Source organism: Takifugu rubripes, chromosome 10 (genome assembly GCF_901000725.2).
Source record: "Takifugu rubripes chromosome 10, fTakRub1.2, whole genome shotgun sequence".
In the NCBI taxonomy this organism is placed as follows: domain Eukaryota; kingdom Metazoa; phylum Chordata; class Actinopteri; order Tetraodontiformes; family Tetraodontidae; genus Takifugu; species Takifugu rubripes.
Genome location: NC_042294.1, coordinates 188,038 through 210,719, shown reverse-complemented (window position 1 = coordinate 210,719; position 22,682 = coordinate 188,038). Strand labels below are relative to the sequence as shown.

Here is a 22,682-nt window from a genome sequence, read left to right as displayed (position 1 = left end):
CGGTTCTACTTTATGTCTCTCTGCAGAGCCTGAAGACTGAAAATGAATGGCTGCATTTACGACTAAAGAGAGGAAGCAGGGGAATCAATTAAATCCTAATGTTTAATAAACACTGCCCGAAATAGAAAGGACTCAGTCCAATGATGGGCATTTATAGAGCAAAGATGCAGCCTCAGGATTAACTTTTTTGTGTAGATTTGTGTATAAAGGTCATATCATGCAAGCTTCAGTCGCCCCATGATGTAATATATAGTAGCATGTTGGAGCAGAGGGGAGATGAGTTCCCAGCATGCTTTGGAACAATGTGTTTTCATAAGTTTATTCTGTTAAAAGATCACAGCAAGCCTTGATATAAAGTGGTGCTGTTCCATACGCTATACGTTCTGTGTTTTACAGTTCCTGTGTGGAGACTGTACATCTTTAGTATAGCTGCATGTTTAGTTGTTGACATCCCTTCATTTTGTGTGTGTTCTGGTGTTAATATCTGGCATTCCTCCAGTAGTTGAGCAGTGTATGAGGAACAGGAGTGGTTAGGAATTCAGAATCAGTCTATGTCTGATTTACTACTGCAAAAGAACCTAAGATTGCCACAATATTCTGTTGAATTCACCCTTGATTACAAAATCCCCTTGTGTTCAAATGCTAAAATCCAGCAGAGGAAAGAGACAGAAAATGATTTAAATATTACTGTTTTTATTGCATAATGACCAGCACATTTTCAAATTTGGTGGAAATTCTAAAGAAACTGAAACAAGATATTTTTAAGTAAAAAAGCCCTGCCCTTAAGTTTTAACAAAACATAAAGCAATTAGAACAGGCCTTCCAGAAGCATCCTTTGCACAGCATTATGATGCTCTTACTATTCCACAGGAATCAAACAGAAGTCCTTATAGAACTACAAATTTGCATTGAGCACACATCAGCTTAGATACCTTGAGTGATAAATACCATATTGAAAGTATATTTGTTTGTTTCCACTAGAAAAGAAAAAAAGCCAATTATTGTTTCAGTTACCATAACAGTTACCATAAAATAACAGGTACCAGTACCCCAAAGGATGCTATGACATAAACAGAACCAGAAACTATGGTAATTAATGCCTAATACCTATTTTCCACAATGCATCTCTTCTGACCACTGGCCTGCAGTGTTGAACAGCTCCCACTTCAGCATTGAGGGAGCGCCGATGTAATTCACAATTCATCAGTGAGTCTGCAACTATCTGAACAATACACCTATTTAACTTTGTCTGATGGTTTCATCTGATACCGGTTAGGCTAGTACTAGCCATATTCTGAAGAAGGGGGGCCTGTCACTGTCAGTTTGCAGACGCCTGACAAAGCTCCCAGGTCGATGTATAGAGAACCCTTCCTCTTTATGTGGCCAGAGTTCTCAGAACACAGCGACGACTCTGCAGCAGAACACCAAGGGGAACATGTTTAAACAAGGAAATGGCTCTGATCATTAGTGAGGCCGTACGAGCTGCATACCTTGCGTGGTGTCATGGTTCTCGCTCTGTTGTCGGAGCAGAGTGAGCGTGACCTCCTCCAGCGCTGAGTCCAGGCTCCAGCAGCGAGGCTGATCCTCCCTGGGTGGGTTGATGGCCTCCTCTTTGAGTAGCTCAGATGCTGAGCTGCGTTGAGCTGGATTCCTCTCCATAGCTCGCTTCAGGAAGGAACGCATTGTGAGGCTGCAGTCCTCAGCTATGTCCTCCAGAGGGGGAGCCTGCTTGTGGATCTGTCAAGACAGGGATGATGGATCTAAATTAAACAAGGCTTTAACAAATCCAAAAATGTGTAGCCACTTAGTATCAGTCTGAGGATACTCTTGTAAACAGGGTCAGCTGAAGAAAAGGGAAGCTCAACGTTGCTTCTGTATAACACAGTTTCACGAGGAAGTGAGTAACAGTGGAGCTGATGATCATTTCATAAAACAGAAAAAGGACTTCTTGAAAAAAGAGAGCCCCTTCCATGGAAAGTCAAATCAGAAATAATCGGAAGCAGACTCAGTAAAATCCTGGATTTAGCTTTGACAGCTATTACTGTTAGGTAATCATGACAAGGTTAGCATCTTTACATCCATACAATCTGAAACAAACCCACTCAAAAGTGTGTTACAATTTTTAAATTTAGCAGAGGTTAAATAGTAGGTTTGACCTCCCAGCACCTGGGTGTCATATGAGCTATGCTAGTAGACAAGCTGTTATCTTGTATGTGATTGTGTGAAACCGTAACAAATGTAACTATCACACTATAAGGGCATGGAGATTAATTTACTTACTTTTATTCCACCAGTATAGCTTATGGTAATCACAATTATTGTCCAAATCAGAAATAAAGAAAATATCTACCGTATTTTCTGGACTATAAGTCGCACCTTTTTAATTGTTAGTCAGGGGGTGCGACTTGTACTCCGGAGCGACCTAAATAAATACATTACCGTATTTTCACGACTATAAGGCGCACCCAAAAGCCTAGAATTTTCTAAAAAAATCGACGGTGCGCCTTTTAACCCGGTGCGCCGTTTGTATGGATTACGGTAATATTGGTTAATCGCGGCTACCGTAGTCAGTAGGCGTGGCCGAAGTAACAGCAGTAAGAGCGATAAATAGGAATTCAGTCCCAAACCATTTCTGTCTGTAAAGACCCCAAAATGGCTCCTTGCAAGAGACACGCTTACGACGCAGAGTTCAAACTGAAGGCTATCAATCACGCAGTTGAACACGGAAATAGAGCAGCGGCAAGAGAATTTAACGTGAACGAATCAATGGTGCGGAAGTGGAGGAAGCAACAAGACGACCTGCGCCAGGTAAAGAAGACTCAACGGAGCTTCCGAGGAAACAAAGCAAGAAGTGGATTAACAAAGGAACTCCAGCCACTAGATATTGGTGTCAACAGGGCATTCAAAGCTAGACTGCGAACTGCGTGGGAGCGCTGGATGACGGAAGGCGAACACACGTTCACCAAGATGTGGAGACAGCGCCGAGCAGCATACGCCACTATCTGCCAGTGGATCGTAAATGCCTGGGCTGATATATCAGTCTCGACCGTGGTCCGAGCTTTCAGGAAGGCAGGGATTGTCACTGAAATGCCAGACAACACCAGCGACACTGACCCTGATGACGACTTTGACGAGACGGAGCCGGCCATGTTGGACGCCGTATTCGCACAACTGTTCAATTCGGACACCGAAGAAGAGGAATTCGAGGGATTCCTGGATGAGGAATGAACTGACAAAGTGAGCTTTACCTGTTTCTTTTGTGTGTTTACAACTTAACAAGGCTGGTCATACTGTGAATATGGACATTACCGTTTGAGCAACGTTGTTATATTGCTATTGTTATATTGCTATTGCTTTGCACTACTTCGAGAGTTCGAGTTACCGTATATTGTGTTTGCACTAACGTTTGATTTACCGCACCGGTACTACGTGATAAAAATGTTGCGCTAAATCGAAGATTTATTAAACTCCACTATCCACTTGTGATAAAAATGTTGCACTGCCTGTTATAACTCGCTGTTATTAAACGAACTGTGTTACGCGAAAACACTACGTCACTCGGGAAAAATAATAAAACAGCTGTTTATTCATTTTGGGAGTGAATGGAGTTGTGAGAATGTATTCTATTAATGTATTCTATTAATAAAGTTTGACTGACTTATCTGACTGTTTTATTGACATTCCTTTTAGCGCAGCTCGATCTAGGGAATGCCTCATGAAACCACAGGCACTACGCAGTTTCTATGCTATGCGCCTTATAACACGGTGCGCCCTGTGTATGAAAATAGTTCTAAAATATGTCGTTAACTGAAGGTGCGCCTTATAATACGGTGCGCCTTATGGTTGTGAAAATACGGTATTACGGAATTTCACATGTTATTTTCACACTGACAACCACAAGAGGGCGCTCTAGGCATGTGTACCTGAGGAACGAGTTCCTTTTGCGACGCAGAAGAAGAAGCAGTGCTTCGTCTATGGAGTTAGACTTGATTGTTTGGTAAACTTGCTCGGATGTTCTTTATGCTATAGTTATCTGAATAACTGTTAATATGTTACGTTAACAAAGCAGACACGTACTCAGTTCGTTTTGGGTCATGTAGCTGATTTTGTTACGTTAGCATACCATAACCCTATTGCTAATCCATGCTAATTGCCTTTCAAGATTAAATGTATGTTCTTGGTCTCGGATTTTATCAAATAAATTTTCCCCCAAAATGCGACTTATAGTCCAGTGCGACTTATATATCTATTTTTCTTCTTTATTATGCATTTTTGGGCTAGTGCGACTTAAACTCCGGAGCGACGTATAGTCCAGAAAATATGGTAGTACGGTATCATCTTCTGTTTAAAAGCAAAGACTCTAATAATTTCATTTATCCTGGACAAATCATTGGAGGACTTTGCTCCTGTGCCCCGTGCAATCTTCATCCTCACCATTACCACAAGGCAAGGAAGCTATGTGACGCTAAAACCATAGAGGTAACTATTCTCACAAGAACAATAAAACATTACAAGGCAAATACTAGGCTGGCATTGAGAATAACATAAACATTCTTGTCAATTTGGTCCAGACTGAGATACCTTTGGCCTAATTAGCTGTGCACGTGACCAAAAGAGTGATCTGAGTTCTGAAGAATATGACCAAAAGTAATTACAATGTAGAGGTAAGAGGGGTATGCAGTCCGTGGGTATCTCCGGACCCAAGGAGGGCTGCCAGTCTGCATGTGGATGATGGTGGAACCCAGGCTGTAGATGTCTGCCTTGGTGTTGTGCCCTCGACACAGGACCAGTTCCGGACTCATATACATCTAAAAGACAGAACAAGACCCACATTTAATGCGCAGAATTAGAGAATAAACCTCCAACCAAGTAATACTTCCTCATATTTTAGGGTTTTGGGTTAAGATTTTTTGTTACAGGAAGCAAACATTTGCAGTTTAATAGATTACTTAAAAAAAAAAAAAACAGTCATTGTGGCCTGAGGGCACTGCAAGCAGTAGTATGAAAAGTAAAGGCCAGCAGTGGGCAAGTCTTACTGGAAATTCCAGGCTGCTTTCCTGCTGTAATGTCAGCCTAGGTAACAGTGCATTCAGTAGTTCTTTCACTCTTTACTGCTGGGACTTTCCAAAAACTGAAACCACAAGTGATCCAGGATAGAGGTCAAAATTTAACGCAGGAGACATGCGATGGGGCAAAGGTTTCATGGGAAATCTTGTCTTAACTCGATCGAAGTTGCTGGTTAGAAATGCAAGGACTACCCTGATAGCAGACAATCAATTCTTTAAATAAGAAAAGGTTCAGCAAACAAATACAAGATCTAAATGTTCCGTTCTTTAGTCCCTGGGGAAGTCTGGGCTGTGAGTCATACAAGGCCCTGCCTCTAAAACACACACTCCAGGCAAGGCACGAAGACAAATAAAAGCCACTTTTTTCTGCACCCTTTCAATTTTCTCTCTTCTCTCACCTCTGTTCCTCTTAGGTCCCTGGGAATGTATATTTCCTCTGTCATCTGCACGGACAGTCCAAAATCCACTAACACAGCCTTGTCAGACATCAAGACAATGTTGCTGGCTACAAAAAAAAACAGGAAAGGGTTGTTAGAATTCACAAATATTAGACAGGTTTCAGGGTTTTGTTGAAGTTTTTCAATTTAGTGGCTTTAGCCTCAGGAAATGAATTCCACAGTCAAAGGTAGATAAGCTTTTAAACAAAAAGGCCTGTTGCACCACTGTCTGAGGTCAAGGCTGATCTTTGTCAAAAAGTGGTTTTCTTCACTGGGGATTTTATTTAGCCTGTGAAGTCTAATAATTCCAGGAAGTCGTCAGCCTTGGGCCATCAGACCAGTTCAGTAATGCTTTTATCCCTGCAACATGCCTGTCAGCTAACCTGCCTATGTCAATGTTCCACAGTGACACACCGCCTGCACATACAACTACATTCTGACCTGATTACCTTAAGCTTTCAGGAAACATAGAATGCTCATGAAAGAGTGTGAACCACGGCCAGAACTGTGAGATATTTCCTTAGATCATAAGCAGTATTTCTCAACAGAAATTAAAACTGGCTTTTGTCAGTGACCAAGACCATTTCGGTGGGGTGGAGAAAACATATGCTATCTGGCTATCAAATAAATATATTACGTTTGATGTCGTGGTGGATGATGTTGTGCGAGTGCAGGTACTCCAGCCCACGCAGGACTTGCTTGGTCACCCAGATGATCTCGAACTCCCTCATGGGTCCGCAGCTCTCCAGCTTCTCCAGTACTGAGCCACCCTCACCTGCTTCCATGAACAGGTGGATGCTATGGTCATACAGCAATACACCATAGAGTTCTGCGATGTTCTCGTGGTGGAACCGGGCTTGGAATTCCACATCAGCTGCATTAAAATTTTCCATGGAAATCTGTGAGGATGATGACAGGTTGTAAATGTGAGGGACTTTGCATACAAGCTTTATATTTGAACGAGCATTACAGGGAAACCAGTTTATTTTATTGATGAATAAGATAACAACTTCTGATAATATTAGACACAAAAGTGAGTCATTTCTCGTTCAGCTTGAACCTTCAAAGCTAGCCACTTTTTATGCAAAAATACTGTAAAAAGAAACTGGCAGCAACAGATTTTAATGCTAACACATCAAAGACACCATAGATGTTTTATTCTAGCAACAACTGTTGTTATAGGTCATATTGTTTGGTAGCTATAGCTGAAATAGAATCTGTTAATGTTGCTCTCATCCCTCTCTCTGGAAAGAATAATTTGGTTTTGGACTGTGTATCTCCACAACTCACTGTGTCAACACACTGATGATGACAAAAAGCAGGGGAAACCCTTCACTATTCCTCAATATTGTTCATGCGAGCAAGAGTAAACACACTTCGGGGGAAGGAGGCTCAGGGGCAGGGGCATCTCCACTCAGTCTGCACCTGGGGTCTTGTCTGGTATGGTAGACCCTGGCCTCTATTGCTCTGGTGCTCAGGGTCTGTTTTTGTGCAGCCATGAGTAGAGCCTCTGTGCTGTCTTTCAGTCCAGCCTTTGTCAGCCACTGGTATGTTTTCTCAATATCAGCCACTTCCTCAATTTGTCGGTGGTACATTCCATGCATGGGCTTGTCCTTCCATGATAGCCCCTCAGGTTCCTCCTCCTTGCTGGGCTTTTGTTGCCTGAGTCATTCACTCAGCAGTGGGTCAGTGGGGGCCATCTTCTTGACGTACTCTTGGAGGCTTGTTGTTTCCTCCTGGACAGTAGTTCGGACACGTACTAGTCCTCGGCCCCCTTACTTTCGCTTTGTGTACAGCCTCAGGACACTCGACTTAGGGTGAAACCCTCCGTGCATGGTGAGGAGCTTCCTTGTCTCGATGTCACTGGCGTGTATCTCTTCCAGTGGCCAGGGTATTATGCCAGCAGGGTATCTGATTACTGGCAGGGCGTAGGTGTTTATGGCCTGGATCTCATGCTTACCATTCAGCTGACTTTTCAGGACCTGTCTTAACCTCTGCAGGTATTTGGCTGTGGCTGACCTCCTAGCTGCCTCCTCATGGTTACCATTTGCCTGCGGGATCCCCAGGTACTTGTAGCTGTCCTGCACAACTGTGATGTTCCCTTCAGGTAGTTCAACCCCATCAGTTGCGATCACCTTTGCCCTTCTAGATATCATCTGCCCACAGATAACATGAAGAGCATGAATAGCCATACGGTGCAAATGGCCCCACGGAGTAGAAGGCTAGAGGCAAAAATCATGGCAACACGGAGAGAAGTCAGTCTCCTGGTGGTGGCCAACCAACCTGACATAGTGGTGGTGGGTAAACGCCGGAAGACAGTGGTGGTGATAGATGTAGCAATCCCAAGTGATAGCAACATCAGGAAGAAGGAACACGAGAAGCTGGAGAAGTACCAAGGGCTGAAGGAGGAGATGGAGAGGCAACAGTGGTCCCAGTAGTGATTGGGACACTAGGGGCAGTAACACCCAACCTGAGTAGATGGCTCCAACAGATAACAGGAACCACATCAGAGATCTCCGTTCAGAAGAGCGCAGTCCTAGGAACAGCTAAGATCCTGCGCAGAACCGTCAGACTCCCAGTCCTCTGGTAGAGGACCCAAGTCTGAAGGAAGGAGGCACCACCCAGGAGGGTGAGGAAGATATATATATAGAAAAAAAAAATCTCTTATATAAAATGAATGCAATAACCTGCACCACTAATTTATTAAAAAAAAAACATCAAATACATTTCTAGTCCTAAAATTATATATTACACTTTTAAATGAAAATGAACACACCTGATATTAAACTGGTTTGTATGTACAATATTCCAACTTATTTGTCCCCTTCAATGCAGATCTATTTATTTTAGTTGTTCCTTTGGTGCAAATAGGTAAACTCATGATTTTTCTCATGAAATGTGTCACATGCCCATTTTAAATGAGCACATATGAGATGTGAGAAGTAACAGCAAATTCCTGTTTTTGTGTTTAAACACTCAGTTTTTTCATTCTAACACTGGTGTTCAGCTACCTATTGTTGCACAAAAGCACTACCAATGTTGGTTTGACATTACTTTCATCAAAATGTATTGTTCAAAGGTGTAGATGTGTGAATAAACAGAACCTGTCAGGTGTATGGTAATAACCATTGCCCTGAGGCGGAATTGGAATTCCCTTGGCACAGACAGGATTCCAGCCTTTGCTGTCGGACTCACCAGCTTGCAGGCCATTCTCTTCCTGCTCACTGCATCCTGAGCCAAGTGCACTTTTCCAAATGAGCCCTTTGGAATGAGACCAGACCCACGATTCTTGTATGTCAGTTTCCATGGAAATAGCAGTACATCCATGTTTATCTGGTAGCGGCCATTTTTCATGATCATGTACTTCTGCCAACACATAATCAATATTTCGGAAATAACTATAAACATCATCATTCTCTTGCATTAAAACACCAATCACACACGCACTATCACCCCTCAACTCATTCAGTTGGGCCAATCAGGTCACAGTGAACACCTTCAATAATGCTGTTTTGGGTATTCTCACCTTGTTAAGCAGCACTCCCACCTCCTCAGATGTGTGCTTCAGGGCGGCCGACTGCATATTAGACACACGGTTGACGAAGGACAAAAGGTCTGTCACAGATCCGTACTGAATACCATCAGCAGCCTTTACATATTCATTTGGCTCGCTCCCTGAACCCTCTGAATCCCCCAATTCTTCATTGTCGTCCATCTCCTCCTGGGAAAGGCCTTCCTCTTCAAATGATAGCCCTCCCTCCTCCTCCTGCTCGTCCTCCAACTGATACAGCCTCTCTGTAGCTGTTATGATGTCTTCTATGTTCATGTGAGCCAGCAGCAGTTCTACTCCGTGGCCAAACCTGTTGTTCATGATGATGCTCGGTGTGAGCTGCTCGCTCTGGAACCAATCATCTACAGGTCACTTATTTGCTGATCAGTCAGTCAAAGTACATATGCTGAGCATGAAAGAGCTGGCTTAGCTGCTTGCAGCTCTTTAAAAGTAGAAGGAGGAGCTAAAACTGTTTTTCCAAGCAAGTGAGGAAGTTCCTTTATCAAGGTGGGAAGCCCCATGGCGTGATTATTTACAGACGTAAATGGCAACACTTTTCACGACATAAGGAATCTAAAAAGATTATCGGTGACACGTTTTTTGATTCCCAAATTCTTCTAATCTTAATTAGCTTTTTTAGGCTATGCCCATGCGAATATTTTGTAAAATGCAGGCTACTTTATCTTGCACACCAAAACAAGCGCGGCCTTGACACAACCACAGTATCAAATACAGTCTCTAAAATAAATGTCCAAAACACCTAACAAGAATCCCCATTCATATCGTAAAGTACAAACGATCAAAGAAGTCTTACCATCATGTTAAAATGTAACGTTCTCCATCGAGCGAACTGACTGACTTGGTGCGCAATGAGATGTTTCCGACCGTTGCTCACAGACTGTGACGAGGGTTTCCACGCGCTGACGGTGACAAGGCGGAAGTATACACAGGAAGTGAGGTCCGGCACCGTGTGGGTCGGGGGGGATGCGGAGGTTGGGTGTGAGTTGGCGTCCCATATCATATAGTATCGTTTTCCTTTTGTTTTATGGCGTCGGAATATAATTTCGTTTGATAGCGGAAAATATAGGAGAGAACTTTCGACTAAACCCTGGGTGTTCCCCGGCGCATAATCAACAGTTTTGTTTTTATAATCACCTAGGTTTACAAATAACTTATACATGGAAATTATACCATTAGGACAAATCAAGACGGACTGTAAATAGTTTTAGTGCTTATCCCCAGACAGACAATATATACAACGTTTATATTACTTCGATAAAAGTACCGTTTGGTTTCTGTCGGCTTCCATACACTAAGCATTACGCACGCGCTCTTTGCTTCCCTTGTGGGCAGTAATGGCGACCTCCTGTGCGTTTACTAAGTTCCATATGAGGGGCACCCTGCTGAAGAACCCTCAGAAAGTCGACAGGTTTCTCTGTAGAACTGTACGAACCGTAGCATCAGCAAAAAGTGAAGTATTTCATGCGGGTGAGCTTTTGTATTTTTTTCTTTTAGTTGAATTATTGCATGTATAACTATCCATAGAGTACATGTCCCGCTTTTAGTGTGGCCTTGCATCTCGAATCAAAATGAATTCGGCATTTAATCGCACCTTTTCAGCTAATCTTCATAGTGATCAAAAGCTGTGGTGTTGGAGTAGGCGAGTCATTTCCTACAGTGCTACCTAAAGTTAACTCAACCATTTTATGGTCATTTCTGTGGATATTATCATTCAAGTGCACTCATTAACGTTTATTTTATTGATAAATTTCAAACCATTATTATAACATTATTGAAAAGCTCTTGAAAACAGCTCTTTCGCTTCCTAGCCAGTGGCACTTCCAGAAATATTTCATAGGGGTCAGATGGGAACACTTAAATCTTTGGCACACCAAAAGTAAAAGCCATAATTTCAGGATATCATTATGCTGTTCTAATGCATAGGCTAATAACAATACAGTTAACATTTTGAGTTCCACAACAATTCTGTTTTATTGTGTAGTGAATATATAAGGTATAAGGTGTACATTTATTGTAACTACTGGGGAAAAGCAGGTCCTGGCACATAAAAACAAGAACAGAAACAGTCATAGTTGCTTTATGTAACAGGAATTCCCCAGCAGGAATCAATAGGCTGATTCTGATTACCAGGCTATACAATATTCTTCATACTCTGCCCATGCTAACATTGCATTAGTATGTGCTCCAGATTTGGTATGGCCTAAAAGCTCCTCATCTTTGAAGGCTGCCTTTTTTCAAATTTTTGAACCCCTCTTTAGGTGTAAATACTGTTTCACCTGAGGAGAGGAAACTGAAGTGCCAGTAGGCGTAACAGTAGGCAGAGTCTTTACTCTGAGAGGATTCCAGCCATTTATGTGTGTTTTACCAGTCTTTTGAGAAGGAACATGTTCTGACCCTTGATAGGTTTGAGGGAAGATTTTTAGCTGTGGCTGCTTGGTGTTCTCTGCTCTTGACTGGGGGATATCTATGATAAACCAGAGGCAAAATCACTTATTCTGACATTAAAATAGTAATAGCGGTAATAATAATATTTTGCCCCTCTCCATAGTAATCAATTATAGCTCTAATAATAGCCTGTAAAGTTTCTATTTAGACAAATGAAACTCAACTACCAATAAACATAAATCAAAACGCTTTAAATGATTATGTAATGATTTGAAATTTAATGGAAATACACTCAACAAAACATACATTTCTTCAGATGACATTCCTGTCTAGGCTAGCCATCAATTTCATTATTAAGGCCAGTCATAATTTCACCTGATGGTCCAGGGGTAGGTCGAACAGCTGCTTTTGTTGAGTCCTGCCCGGCTTCTGGCTCTTTTATTGATGCTGGCTGTGTATCCTGCTCTGTCTTTTCCTCTACTCCTTCCTCCTCCCCCTCCTCACTAAGCCTCTGTTGCTCCTCTGTCGTCTTTTTCCCTCTTCTAATATTCTTGATTAAGAAGAGATGTCTTTGGACTTTCTCTTGTCTAAAAATGACTGACATATACAAGCAGCAGCTAATGTTAGCTACATAACTCAGTTATCAAGTCAAAAACTCATCAAAAAGCTGCTATAACAGCACAATTTAGCACTTACAAAAGCACATGTTATGACACATACTTGCCCCTCTTATTTTACTAAAGAATATTTTGACTTATTTACTTACTGGTAGTCTTCTCTCCTTTTGAGATCATTTACCTGTGAAGATACAAGCGGCAGCCACGCGCACAAGCTGAGCCATTGCCATAAATTAACCAATTATTGCTCCTCAACAGGTGGTCACAGATCATTAAGTGCTCTCCAGGAAGAGAGATTTCAACAGGCTGAAAGGTCTGTTCTCATTGGCTACCATTCCAGAATCAATGAACAGACGTTCCTCAAGAATTTATCAAGACATGGTGACATCAAAAAGTACTTTTTCTATGAAAGCTATGTATGTAACCCACAGAATATCTCTGATAGAGGGATTTGTCATATTGGAAGCAGTAAGCTAATGGTGTGGGTGTGTTTATGCCATGCAGGGAGTATATGCTTTGGTGGAATTCACTAACAGGGAAAGTGTTGCATCCTTACTCGATGAGGCAGTCATCCCAACTTGCAACCATGAAGCCACTGTGCCATTTAAATCCAGGCTGCTCTCAGTGAAGAATCTTGACTCTGCTGACCACCTTAACTTGCAGTTAAACCAACAGTTCCAACCACAAACCAGCATGCCCATTAACCAGCTTATAAAAAGACTGGCAAAAGAGAAAACGGTAAGTGAACCATTAGTGCCGTTTGAAATATTCTGCAGGCAATTTTGACCCACCTCTTTTTTCCATCAGATGGAGCAGCAGCTCATCTCTCTTACAGAAGCATATCAGCTAACAGAGGAGAACAGCCGACTGCGTTTCCTAGTCTGCTCGCTAATCAGGGACCTTGCTTCAACATATTTCCCAGAATGCACCATTAAGCCATTTGGTTCTTCGGTAAATGGCTTTGGAAAGCTGGGTTGTGACCTGGATATGATCCTGGACATAGATGGCACCAGTATCAGTAAAGTAAAGGTAGAAGAATGAAAGTTTGGTATCAGAGGAACTAACACATTATTTGTATTTGAGTAAATCAACTGAAATATTTGCAACAACCATCAACTTCTAATATTCTCTATTTATTTATCATATTATTACACATGATATGGGAGCATTTGTAATTGGTGGGCAAACGGTGATCATTAGGGGGCATTTAAAGTAGCACCTAGTACTTAAAGGTCAGCACAAGATCTAGAACATTCAGTGTACACAATAATTGAGGTCAATACAAATGCACCACTCAATATTTTTAATTCACCTTGTGGCATTAAAAATGAAAATAATCCTTCAAATCCATGAGTTTATTTCATCCCATCGAATAACAGTTTTTCTTTAAATGCAGAAACAATGGAATGTTCTTGATTCATTTCTGTGTTTGGCAATATAAGTTAAAAAGGGATCATCTGCCCTCTTTGCATTTGCAGCCAAAGTCTGGTTTGTCTATGGAGTTCCAGCTGAAGCGGGTCTCATCCGAGCGGGTCGTCACTCAGAGTATGCTGTCAGTCATAGGAGAGAGTCTGGACCGGTTTGCGCCTGGATGTGTTGGCATCCAGAAGATTCTAAATGCCAGATGTCCCCTGCTGCGCTTTGCCCACCAGCCCTCGGGCTTCCAGTGTGACCTCACAGCCAACAACAGGTACATGTAACGTCTGGCCCCCTTGTCAAAACCGTGGCTTTTTCTGTTGGAACTCTGAAATAGATGCTGTTGAAATGTGGATTCAAATGTCACAGCGTTGCTCAAAGGCTGTTTCCTAATAGAAACTGATTTAGGCTGTAAACTTCATCTTATCTTCCTGTAAAACCAGAAAGCAAATCAGTTCAGAGAAACTGAGCAGTATGTCTGAGTTTCAGTTCTTCCTTTTCGAATCATAACATTTTTCACACCTGCTGTTTGTCACACATAATACACTTTCTGAGCAAATTGTAAACCTCTCTTTGTGGTTAAGAAGGAGTGGAATTTCTCGCCCTCAGCTGAGTCTTAGAGACATGACTGCTGCCCTCTGGTGCTGTAACTGCACTTTTATCTTTCATTTAACTCTACAGGGAGTGCAGAATTACTAGGCAAATGAGTATTTTGACCACATCATCCTCTTTATGCACATTGTCTTACTCCAAGCTGTATAGGCTCGAAAGCCCACTACCAATTAAGCATATCAGGTGATGTGCATCTCTGTAATGAAAAGGGGTGTGGTCTAATGACATCAACACCCTATATCGGGTGTGCATAATTATTAGGCAACTTCCTTTCGTTTGGCAAAATGGGTCAGAAGAGGGACTTGACAGCCTCCGAAAAGTCAAAAATAGTGAGATATCTTGCAGAGGGATGCAGCACTATTAAAATTGCCAAGCTTCTGAAGCGTGATCATCGAACAATCAAGTGTTTCATTAAAAATAGTCAGCAGGGTCGCAAGAAGCGTGTGGAAAAACCAAGGTGCAAAATAACTGCCCATGAACTGAGAAAAGTCAAGCGTGCAGCTGCCAAGATGCCACTTGCCACCAGTTTTGTGATATTTCAGAGCTGCAACATCACTGGAGTGCCCAAAAGCACAAGGTGTGCAATACTCAGAGACATGGCCAAGGTAAGAAAGGCTGAAAAACGACCACCACTGAACAAGACGCAAGCTGAAATGTCAAGACTGGGCCAAGAAATATCTCAAGACTGATTTTTTTTTTTAAGGTTTTATGGACTGATGAAATGAGAGTGAGTCTCGATGGGCCCGTGACTGGATTGGTAAAGGGCAGAGAGCTCCAGTCCGACTCAGCAAGGTGGAGGTGGGGTACTGGTATGGGCTGGTATCATCAAAGATGAGCTTGTGGGGCCTTTTCGGGTTGAGGATGGAGTCAAGCTCAACTCCCAGTCATACTGCCAGTTTCTGGAAGAGACTTTCTTCAAGCAGTGGCACAGGAAGAAGTCTGCATCCTTCAAGAAAAACATGATTTTCATGCAGGACAATGCTCCATCACACGCATCCAAGTACTCCACAGCCTGGCTGGCAAGAAACGGCCTAAAAGAAGAAAAACTAATGACATGCCTCCTTGTTCACCTGATCTGAACCCCATAGAGAACCTGTGGTCCCTCATCAAATGTGAGATTTACAAGGAGAGAAAACAGCACACCTCTCTAAACAGTGTCTGGGAGGCTGTGGTTGCTGCTGCAGGCAATGTTGATCATGAACAGATCAAAACACTGACAGAATCCATGGATGGCAGGCTTTTGAGTGTTTTTGAATGTCAGAAATGTATAATTGTGAACGTTGAGCTGTTATACTGGTTTCCCTGGTGAAAATAAATAATTGAAATGGGTATATATTTTAAGTTGCCTAAAAATTATGCACAAAGTAATAGTCACCTGCACACAGATATCCTCCTAAAATAGCTAAAACTAAAAAAGCCCCACTCCCATTCCCAAAAATATTCAGCTTTGATATTAATGAGTCTTTTGGGTTCATTAAGAACATGGTGGTTGTTCAATAATAAAATTAATCCTCAAAAATACAATTTGCCTAAAAATTCTGCACTCCCTGTATACTCAAAGTGCCAGGTTGTATCTATGTCTCGCTAATGGTTTATAGACACAAGAGCAAAGCTACAGGTAACTAAATTTTAATGCTTATTCTAATGTTGGAAATTCTTTAAATCAGTTCAGTTCCAATAGTTTTATTATACTTACTTATCATTAAGTAGTTTATAAATCCCAGCTGTAGATCCTTGGGTTGTTTTATTAATAATGATTCACCGAAAGTGAAGATAGAAAAAACAGAAAAAAAAATATTTGTGACACTTAAACATTAGCAACAGTTCCGCTTGATGCCCACAGGGTGGCAGTGAAGAGCACAGAACTGCTGTACCTGTATGGAGAGCTGGACCCGCGTGTGCGTTTCCTGGTGTTCACAGTGCGCTGCTGGGCCCGAGTTCACAACATCACCAGTAACATCCCTGGAGCCTGGATCACCAACTTTTCCCTCACTGTAATGGTGCTGTTCTTCCTGCAGAAGAGGAACCCACCCATTATTCCCACCCTGGACCATCTAAAAAAGCTTGCAGGTAATACTTTTACTTCTTCCTGCCAAATAGGTACTTTTTATTTCTCTCCCATCAGAAAAATCACCCTCCTTTTTCAGTATGATGCATAAACTGATATGGTATCTGTGAACATGAAGGAGATTATCAATTGAGTGAAAAATAAAACAAATTTATCTCCAACATTACAAATGATTAATACGCATGTCCGTGGATACATTATTGTATAATGTCATGGAACACGACAGAAGACCAATAAGAGGTGGCTGCAGAATGTGAATCTAAAACTATTGCAACAATTAGGGTTTCAAAATATATTTAAGGCCTGGAAATTGAGGTATTCTGATTGAAATGTTTGTGATTCTTAAATAATGATCTGCATGTTTTTAAGCAAACACTCCTCTTGTGTTTTCCCAATTTATGCTCTATGACAGTTGAACTCGGATCTGAACTTTATGTTTCTCTTAGCAGAATTTGTCAAACTATTTGTTTTCTATGGTGATATTTGACTCCTTTTCCTCTTCTTCCTCTCTGTTAGCGTAGGTGCCATAACACAGTAGTACCAGTGCTCACAGGACAATAAATGATCCATCAGTGTAGGAAGGTTGATGACTTCACCTCTTTATGGGGCCTTTTCTGCCTTACACACATGCACACACACACACACTGCCTCCTTCACCACTTCACAGTGGTGAAGGAGGCAGAAATAAGGACATTGCTGCAGAATTTCACCAGCCAAGCAAGGACCTGATCTATGCTAGGTTTTATTGAACATTCGCACACATACACATTGCTGTCATCTGTCTTTGTCTTGTTTACAGTGCTCACAGGGCTGTTCTTCTCTTCTCACTTACCTAGGCCCTGCAGACAGGAGCGTAGTCGAGGGAAACGACTGCACATTTGTCAGGGACTTCAGCAAAGTTCTGCTGCAGAAAAACTCCAACACGCTTGGTCAGAAACCATGAAATGGCCTTTGTGTTTATTATAATGTAGAATCGTGTTGCAACCCACTAATAACTGTCTGATGTGATTTCTGTCTTTTCAGAGGATTTGTTACGAGAGTTCTTCGACTTCTATGCCACCTTTCCTTTTAGTAATATGTCCATCAATATCAGAACAGTAAGTGTGACTCATTCCCAGGCATTTGAACCAGTACAGTAACTTCTTGGAATGAAGATGCATCCTGGTGTGAAAAAGAAATCAGGACCTTCAGCTCAGAGTACAGTTGACACATCATGTCTCAAACTCAAAATTTGAAACCAGCTTCCAAATGTTTCACAGATGTTATTGAGTTAAGAGTCAGTCTGTCAAGACAAAATACAGAACCTGATGATACCTGTTAGAAATGGTATTAAAAAAACAGTGACTATGACAGAATCTTTATTTGAGAGAACATATTTCATTAGCTTCTACATGCTATGATGTTATTGGACTTATAGAAGTTGCAGACACCTTTCATAAAAGTACATATTGAAATCCTATGATTATTCCAGATACTTTATACTGAATAAAAAGTTGCATTTTCCTAGTTAAAAAACAAATCTTTCCTGGCCAAATAGTGATGCTATTTGCATAGTAATGAAGGATTGAGATGCCTCGATCAAAACAATCCTCCAGTCAACCTGCATAGGTAAAACAAATGCAGTCTAAAAAGACTATTACGGTATATCTTCCATTCACAATGTTTTATGTCCTTTCAGCCTCTGAACTGAACAAAAAATCCTGCTGCCAATAAAAAGATGGTGTGTAAATGGTGTCTGCAGCACTGTAACATCTGTCCTTGTCACATGAAATTGATGTCCAGCTTGCACAGCCCAATGTCCTCCAGTAAATATCCTATTAGAAGCTTCATTGGGCTGAGAGTAAACAAATTCTTATTTCATACATCTTTCAGTGGAGAAGAAAAAGGAGCCGGACATTTTTGTCCGCTGTGTTGTCTGTACGATGGACTCAGTTGGATTGGCTGACTGAAACCCACCTCTGAGCTTTTATGACATTAATCATTAGGTCAGTGTTTCAATGTTCCTCGACTGTTCCCCTGACTTTTAATGCAATGAAGCCTATTAAAAGGTAGACACTGCAACCTGCTATATGAGACTGGTATCAGTTGGACACAGCGGCAGAGGTGTGCAGATAGACTGACTGTGGCCGTGACCCATAGCTACAGGCTTTCACCAGAGGAGCAACAATCATAAATCACCTTTACTGTGCTGCAACTCTGCAGTTCTCTTCGCTCTGACTGATAGCTTTATTTTTGCCATCTTCATCTCCATACCCTTCACTGCACCTCATGCACTGTACAGCAGGAGGCTCTTGACTTTTTTTTGACCTGGCATATAGATAGTTTGTGGGATGGCCTTGGCTATAAACAGTCATGCAACCGTTGCAAACACATTTGGTATGCTCAAAGGCTTTTCCCATTAATCATTGCTTTTTTGTTCCCATTTCATTCTCATTTCGCACAAGTTAAACAGTCTTTGAGAACCATACCCGTGCCTCCACCCTCCAGTGTAGAGCTCTTCAGTCGGATCCAAGTGTCTCTGATTGAGAAAATCGCCCATCAATGTGATAGATGGCATAATATACGCCATACTTGCAGAGCCTCACTATTTCTTTAGGCTTAGTTTCTCTCCTTTGTGTCCCCCTCCTCCAGGGCAAAGAGCAGCACAAACCAGAAGTGGCTCCATTGCACATCCAGAATCCATTTGAATCCTCTCTGAACATCAGCAAGAATGTCAACAACTCACAGTTAGACCGCTTCATTGCTTTATGCCAGGAGACGTCGTGGCTGCTGCAGCAAAGTGAAACCATGATTCCCAGAGCTGGTGACCAAGGCGACAATCCAACCCCATGGGGGCTGGCTAGCCTCCTGCTGCCTTCACAAGTAGTAGCGGTGAAAAGTCGCAAGAAACGACGGGAGCCAGCCAGCGAGAGGATCAAGAGTTTACTGGAATCTTTAAAGAATACCAAGTCAACAAAAAATTAAAGAGGCTTTTATATCTGCGGCTGTGTCTCTTCCTGCATCTTTTTTTTAGGATGTATACCTTTTGCTGATTTTCTTTAGGCTGTCCAGTGAGGAGCAATGTGCACTGAGCTGTAGTTCCTATTATGGACACATGAACTGGAGAGCTCAGCCTGGATGCATTTATTTATTTGGAACTTTTTCCCCAATGATTTTTTAAATGGTTTTTTCTTAAATAACCAATGTTATCCATCTGCATCTCCATCTGTTTTTTGTAGTGTTGATATCAATATCAACAAAAGTGTCATGCAGAGTTTTATCACAAATGCTGTGTTAAGATCACTTCTCCAAAACAGAACTGGGGAAAGATTAAAATCACACAGAGGGTGTCAAGAGTGTCCGGGTTGTTTTTTAAAATTTGTATGTCAAAGCAAAAAACGGCTACGTGTTATCCTAATTAGTTGTTCACTGATTAAAATAACATTTTTCATTTAAATTAAATAAATGTATCTATATAGCTGGTTCACTTAATGAAAAACACACTAACCAGTCTGGAAAAGGTTACATTTTTAGGTTACAAGATAATGGGGGATTCTTGCTCAAAACAGAATCTCTCATATTAACATACACCAGGTAGAATTTTTTTTCAACAAGTATATGCAAGTATGATGAATGTATTAAAAACAAGTAGGTATGTTAGGTCGCATGTTGCCTGAGTGCATCTACAGATTCAATATGACAGCCTGCTTGAGTTTGCAGACAGGAGAATCAGGCCCATGGGAAGCTGTTAGAGGTGGAAGTGTGGAGCCCACAGCTGTTTTTCCATTCATTGCCGTGGGAGGTCAGGAGGTGAGACGATAAGCTTTTAACTACTCCCCCCCACCCCTCCTTGCCACCGGGGCACCACACTGATGGGAGGAAAGCCTCACACCACCTCACCTCACCCTGTTTTTGAACTTCACTTAACTCTCCTTGCCTCTTCGCTTCCAGCCTTATGCGTTGCTTTCAAGTTCAGCGTGCCCCCCGAACCTTCCCCCACCCCTCTATCGCCGCCATCGCTTTCCTGTCAGAGTGGCAGCGTTATTTGAGGATTGTTTATTTACAACATTGGAGTTTTGAAGCATGCAAGTCATGGAAAAATCAGCACCTTGAGAGAGTTAGATGAAATATGTTTGGTGGTATTTGCAGGGTTTATCAATATTTAGGTGAATGATTCAAGGAACCTGATTGATAGTTTGGGAAGTTCTGGACAATGTCACTATACCTCAGCTTGAAAATTACAATGTCAGAATAGTTTCACTCAATCTCTCTCCCTGAACAAAAATAAAATCTCCAAAGGAATCAGGATAGTGTTTGTTTAACCAGTTCCACTTTGACCGTCCAGGGCATTTAAAAGCTACCCACTGAAAACACTGATTTATTTGGAAAACTAATGAAAGCCCCACGATTGATTTTCCCTATAAATAAAGTGAGACTCTGGTCAGAGTTTATGCTGCTGCCTTTTCCTGGCTCCTAATCGGCCTTTGGAGGGAAGAATGCAAAACCCAAGTTTGGGGAATTTGAGAAAATACATTGCAAAAGTAAAAGGGGAAAAAAAATACATAATTAAAAAGATCTTTCTGTGAATTCCAGGTTCATTTCCTCCATAAATGGTCAGGAGAAGTCTTGTTAGGGGATTGAAAAGAGGTTTTAGCTCCTGAAAAACGTGATGTGGAAGTCACATCAATTGGAGCACTTTCAGAATTAACCTTTTTCAAGCAGTCTTAACATCACGTAACCCCTTGCACTTACCTTCTTTAACTACAAAGATGTGAAAGCAGTGTGAAGTAACATAATCTTAAAATACTTCCCCCTGCAGTTCCACCTATGTCCCGACAACATTGTGAAAAGCCATTACAGTGTTTTCTATGGTTAAGGAACAGACATCAACAGGGCCTTACATCCCTTCTGTTTTCCTCTCTTTGACACTACAGCAGCCCTTCAGAGCTGCGTTGAGAAAGAACATGGGAGGCTGGAATGCGTGTCACCATGCAAGGGTACTGATATTATCTCATTGTGTGTCCATGGCTGGAAAATGTCAAACTTTGGCTGCGAGCACTTCAAGTCTCTGACTTGATATATGGTGAAAACACGAGGTCAACGGTTTACAACTGCTCTGTTGATGAAAGCTGTGTGTACATGGGAATGGCTGGGACTCATTGTTCCCCCCAGCAGCATTGTTTCTATGGAGACTACGTGACTGTATGTTCAATTAGTCTGCCACAGACTTGCCAGCAACCAAATCATCAGCGTGTCGGCCATCGTGGAAGGCTGCACATTTTTCTGATAGTAATAATACATCTTCCATAATGTCACACGACATACCGGTTCATTTCAAACCCAGCAACACTCTCAGACAGAGGTTAGTACACCCAAAGGACAAGACACCAAGACCCAAACAAAGTAATGTTGTCTATGCTGTACAGTGCCAGGAGAAATGCAAGGAACTGTACATTGGGGAAACCAAACAACCTCTCCACAGAAGAATGGCACAACACAGACGTGCCACCTCTTCGGGTCAGGATTCAGCAGTCCACTTACACTTAAAGGAGAGTGGGCACTCCTTCGAGGACAGCCAAGTAAGGGTACTGGCCAGAGAAGACCGCTGGTTTGAAAGGGGGGTCAAGGAAGCTATCCATGTTAAATTGGAGAAACCATCCTTAAACAGAGGTGGTGGCCTGAGGCACTTCCTATCACCCACATACAATGCAGTCCTCCACTCCTTCCAACAGCAAAACAAACATTCACACCATTCCAGGAGACCCAGTGACTCATCACCATGTGACCCAGCAGACAAAGGGGAGACACCTCAACAGAAACTAGGTGAACGACCCGGCCAACGACCCTGCTAACGACTCTCAGGTGACCACCCAGATCATTAGCATGCAAATGGTCCACAGGGGCTATATATTTTCAAGCTCTCTCCCCAGCGATTTCAGAACTGAAGAAGCCTTCTGGATAGAAGGCGAAACGTCTTCAAGAGAAGAAACCCAGTCCAGTTGACAGAGAAAACTACCTTGGATACAATGACCTGGATGACTGAGAATTTACACAGACATCTTCCATAATGGCGCACAGACAGCCATTGATGCTAATTTGGTGTTTTTAGGGGGGGGGGGGGGGGGGGGGGGGGTTAATGAGCATAGGATGCCACATATACAGTACATGAGAGTACATGTTGGTGATAATTAGCTAACTAAATACATAATGCATCCGATCAATAATAAAATGGCATCCTAAATATTCTGGCTGACTGTTCTTACAGAATTGAGGTATTTGATCACCAACATCCTTGCTTCTTCTCATCCTCATGAGCCAGATTTTACCTCCCTTAGCTTAATCTACAGTCTGCACCACAGCCAGAGAGGCCTTATCAGCTATGAGAGCCTGCATGTCAGCTCGTCCTCGATTCTCTTCTCATTCACCCTACAAGGCTAGTTCACATTCACACAGCAACAGTGTTTCAGTTAGTCCACTCAGCAAAAAGTTTGATGGCTTCAGCAGCAGAAACATCAGCTCTAATTATTGCAC

The 22,682-nt window shown here is 42.0% G+C and overlaps 2 protein-coding genes and 2 long non-coding RNA genes across 8 annotated transcripts; 2 read left to right on the top strand and 2 right to left on the bottom strand.

Annotated features, from left to right (window-relative positions):
- Positions 1 to 673: 673 nt before the first annotated feature.
- LOC101069247 (mitogen-activated protein kinase kinase kinase 8) lies at positions 674 to 10,001 on the bottom strand. Of its 2 annotated transcripts, XM_003977086.3 has the most exons (8): positions 9,868 to 10,001; positions 9,030 to 9,401; positions 8,699 to 8,869; positions 6,141 to 6,402; positions 5,465 to 5,571; positions 4,656 to 4,808; positions 1,491 to 1,737; positions 674 to 1,411 (listed from the first exon to the last, which is right to left on the bottom strand). In XM_003977086.3, exons 1-8 carry the CDS (start codon positions 9,871 to 9,873, stop codon positions 1,284 to 1,286), a joined length of 1,446 nt encoding a protein of 481 aa, XP_003977135.2. In that variant the 5' UTR covers positions 9,874 to 10,001; the 3' UTR covers positions 674 to 1,283. The 2 variants fall into 2 exon arrangements, with proteins under 2 accessions (XP_003977135.2, XP_029698559.1); XM_029842699.1 differs by lacking the exon at positions 8,699 to 8,869.
- A 31-nt stretch (positions 10,002 to 10,032) lies between these two features.
- On the top strand, positions 10,033 to 19,502 carry LOC101070480 (poly(A) RNA polymerase, mitochondrial). Of its 4 annotated transcripts, XM_011618176.2 has the most exons (10): positions 10,033 to 10,541; positions 12,335 to 12,492; positions 12,581 to 12,814; positions 12,884 to 13,105; positions 13,555 to 13,766; positions 15,948 to 16,174; positions 17,009 to 17,101; positions 17,196 to 17,269; positions 18,045 to 18,157; positions 18,804 to 18,939. In XM_011618176.2, exons 1-9 carry the CDS (start codon positions 10,409 to 10,411, stop codon positions 18,132 to 18,134), a joined length of 1,443 nt encoding a protein of 480 aa, XP_011616478.1. In that variant the 5' UTR covers positions 10,033 to 10,408; the 3' UTR covers positions 18,135 to 18,157; positions 18,804 to 18,939. The 4 variants fall into 4 exon arrangements, with proteins under 4 accessions (XP_011616478.1, XP_011616477.1, XP_011616476.1 ...); XM_011618175.2 differs by lacking the exon at positions 18,045 to 18,157 and having other exon boundaries at positions 12,884 to 13,027; positions 18,804 to 19,502; XM_011618174.2 differs by lacking the exon at positions 18,045 to 18,157 and having other exon boundaries at positions 18,804 to 19,502.
- Positions 11,000 to 12,306, bottom strand: LOC105418516 (uncharacterized). Its single transcript, XR_965701.2, has 3 exons — positions 12,226 to 12,306; positions 11,835 to 12,056; positions 11,000 to 11,538 (listed from the first exon to the last, which is right to left on the bottom strand). It is a non-coding gene; the product is annotated as an uncharacterized lncRNA (long non-coding RNA).
- On the top strand, positions 14,648 to 15,433 carry LOC115251210 (uncharacterized). The gene is made up of 2 exons (XR_003889772.1): positions 14,648 to 14,709; positions 14,808 to 15,433. It is a non-coding gene; the product is annotated as an uncharacterized lncRNA (long non-coding RNA).
- Positions 19,503 to 22,682: the final 3,180 nt, after the last annotated feature.

Coding starts and splice junctions, on each gene's coding strand:
- LOC101069247 (XM_003977086.3), bottom strand. Junction 4,809..5,464: donor GGGACCTAAGAGGAACAGAG/GTGAGAGAAGAG, acceptor TCTGTCTTTTAG/ATGTATATGAGTCCGGAACT. Junction 1,412..1,490: donor GAACCATGACACCACGCAAG/GTATGCAGCTCG, acceptor GTTCTGCTGCAG/AGTCGTCGCTGTGTTCTGAG.
- LOC101070480 (XM_011618174.2), top strand. CDS start 10,409: ATGGCGACCTCCTGTGCGTTTACTAAGTTCCATATGAGGGGCACCCTG. Junction 12,493..12,580: donor ACTTTTTCTATGAAAGCTAT/GTATGTAACCCA, acceptor TATGCCATGCAG/GGAGTATATGCTTTGGTGGA. Junction 13,106..13,554: donor CCAGTATCAGTAAAGTAAAG/GTAGAAGAATGA, acceptor TTGCATTTGCAG/CCAAAGTCTGGTTTGTCTAT.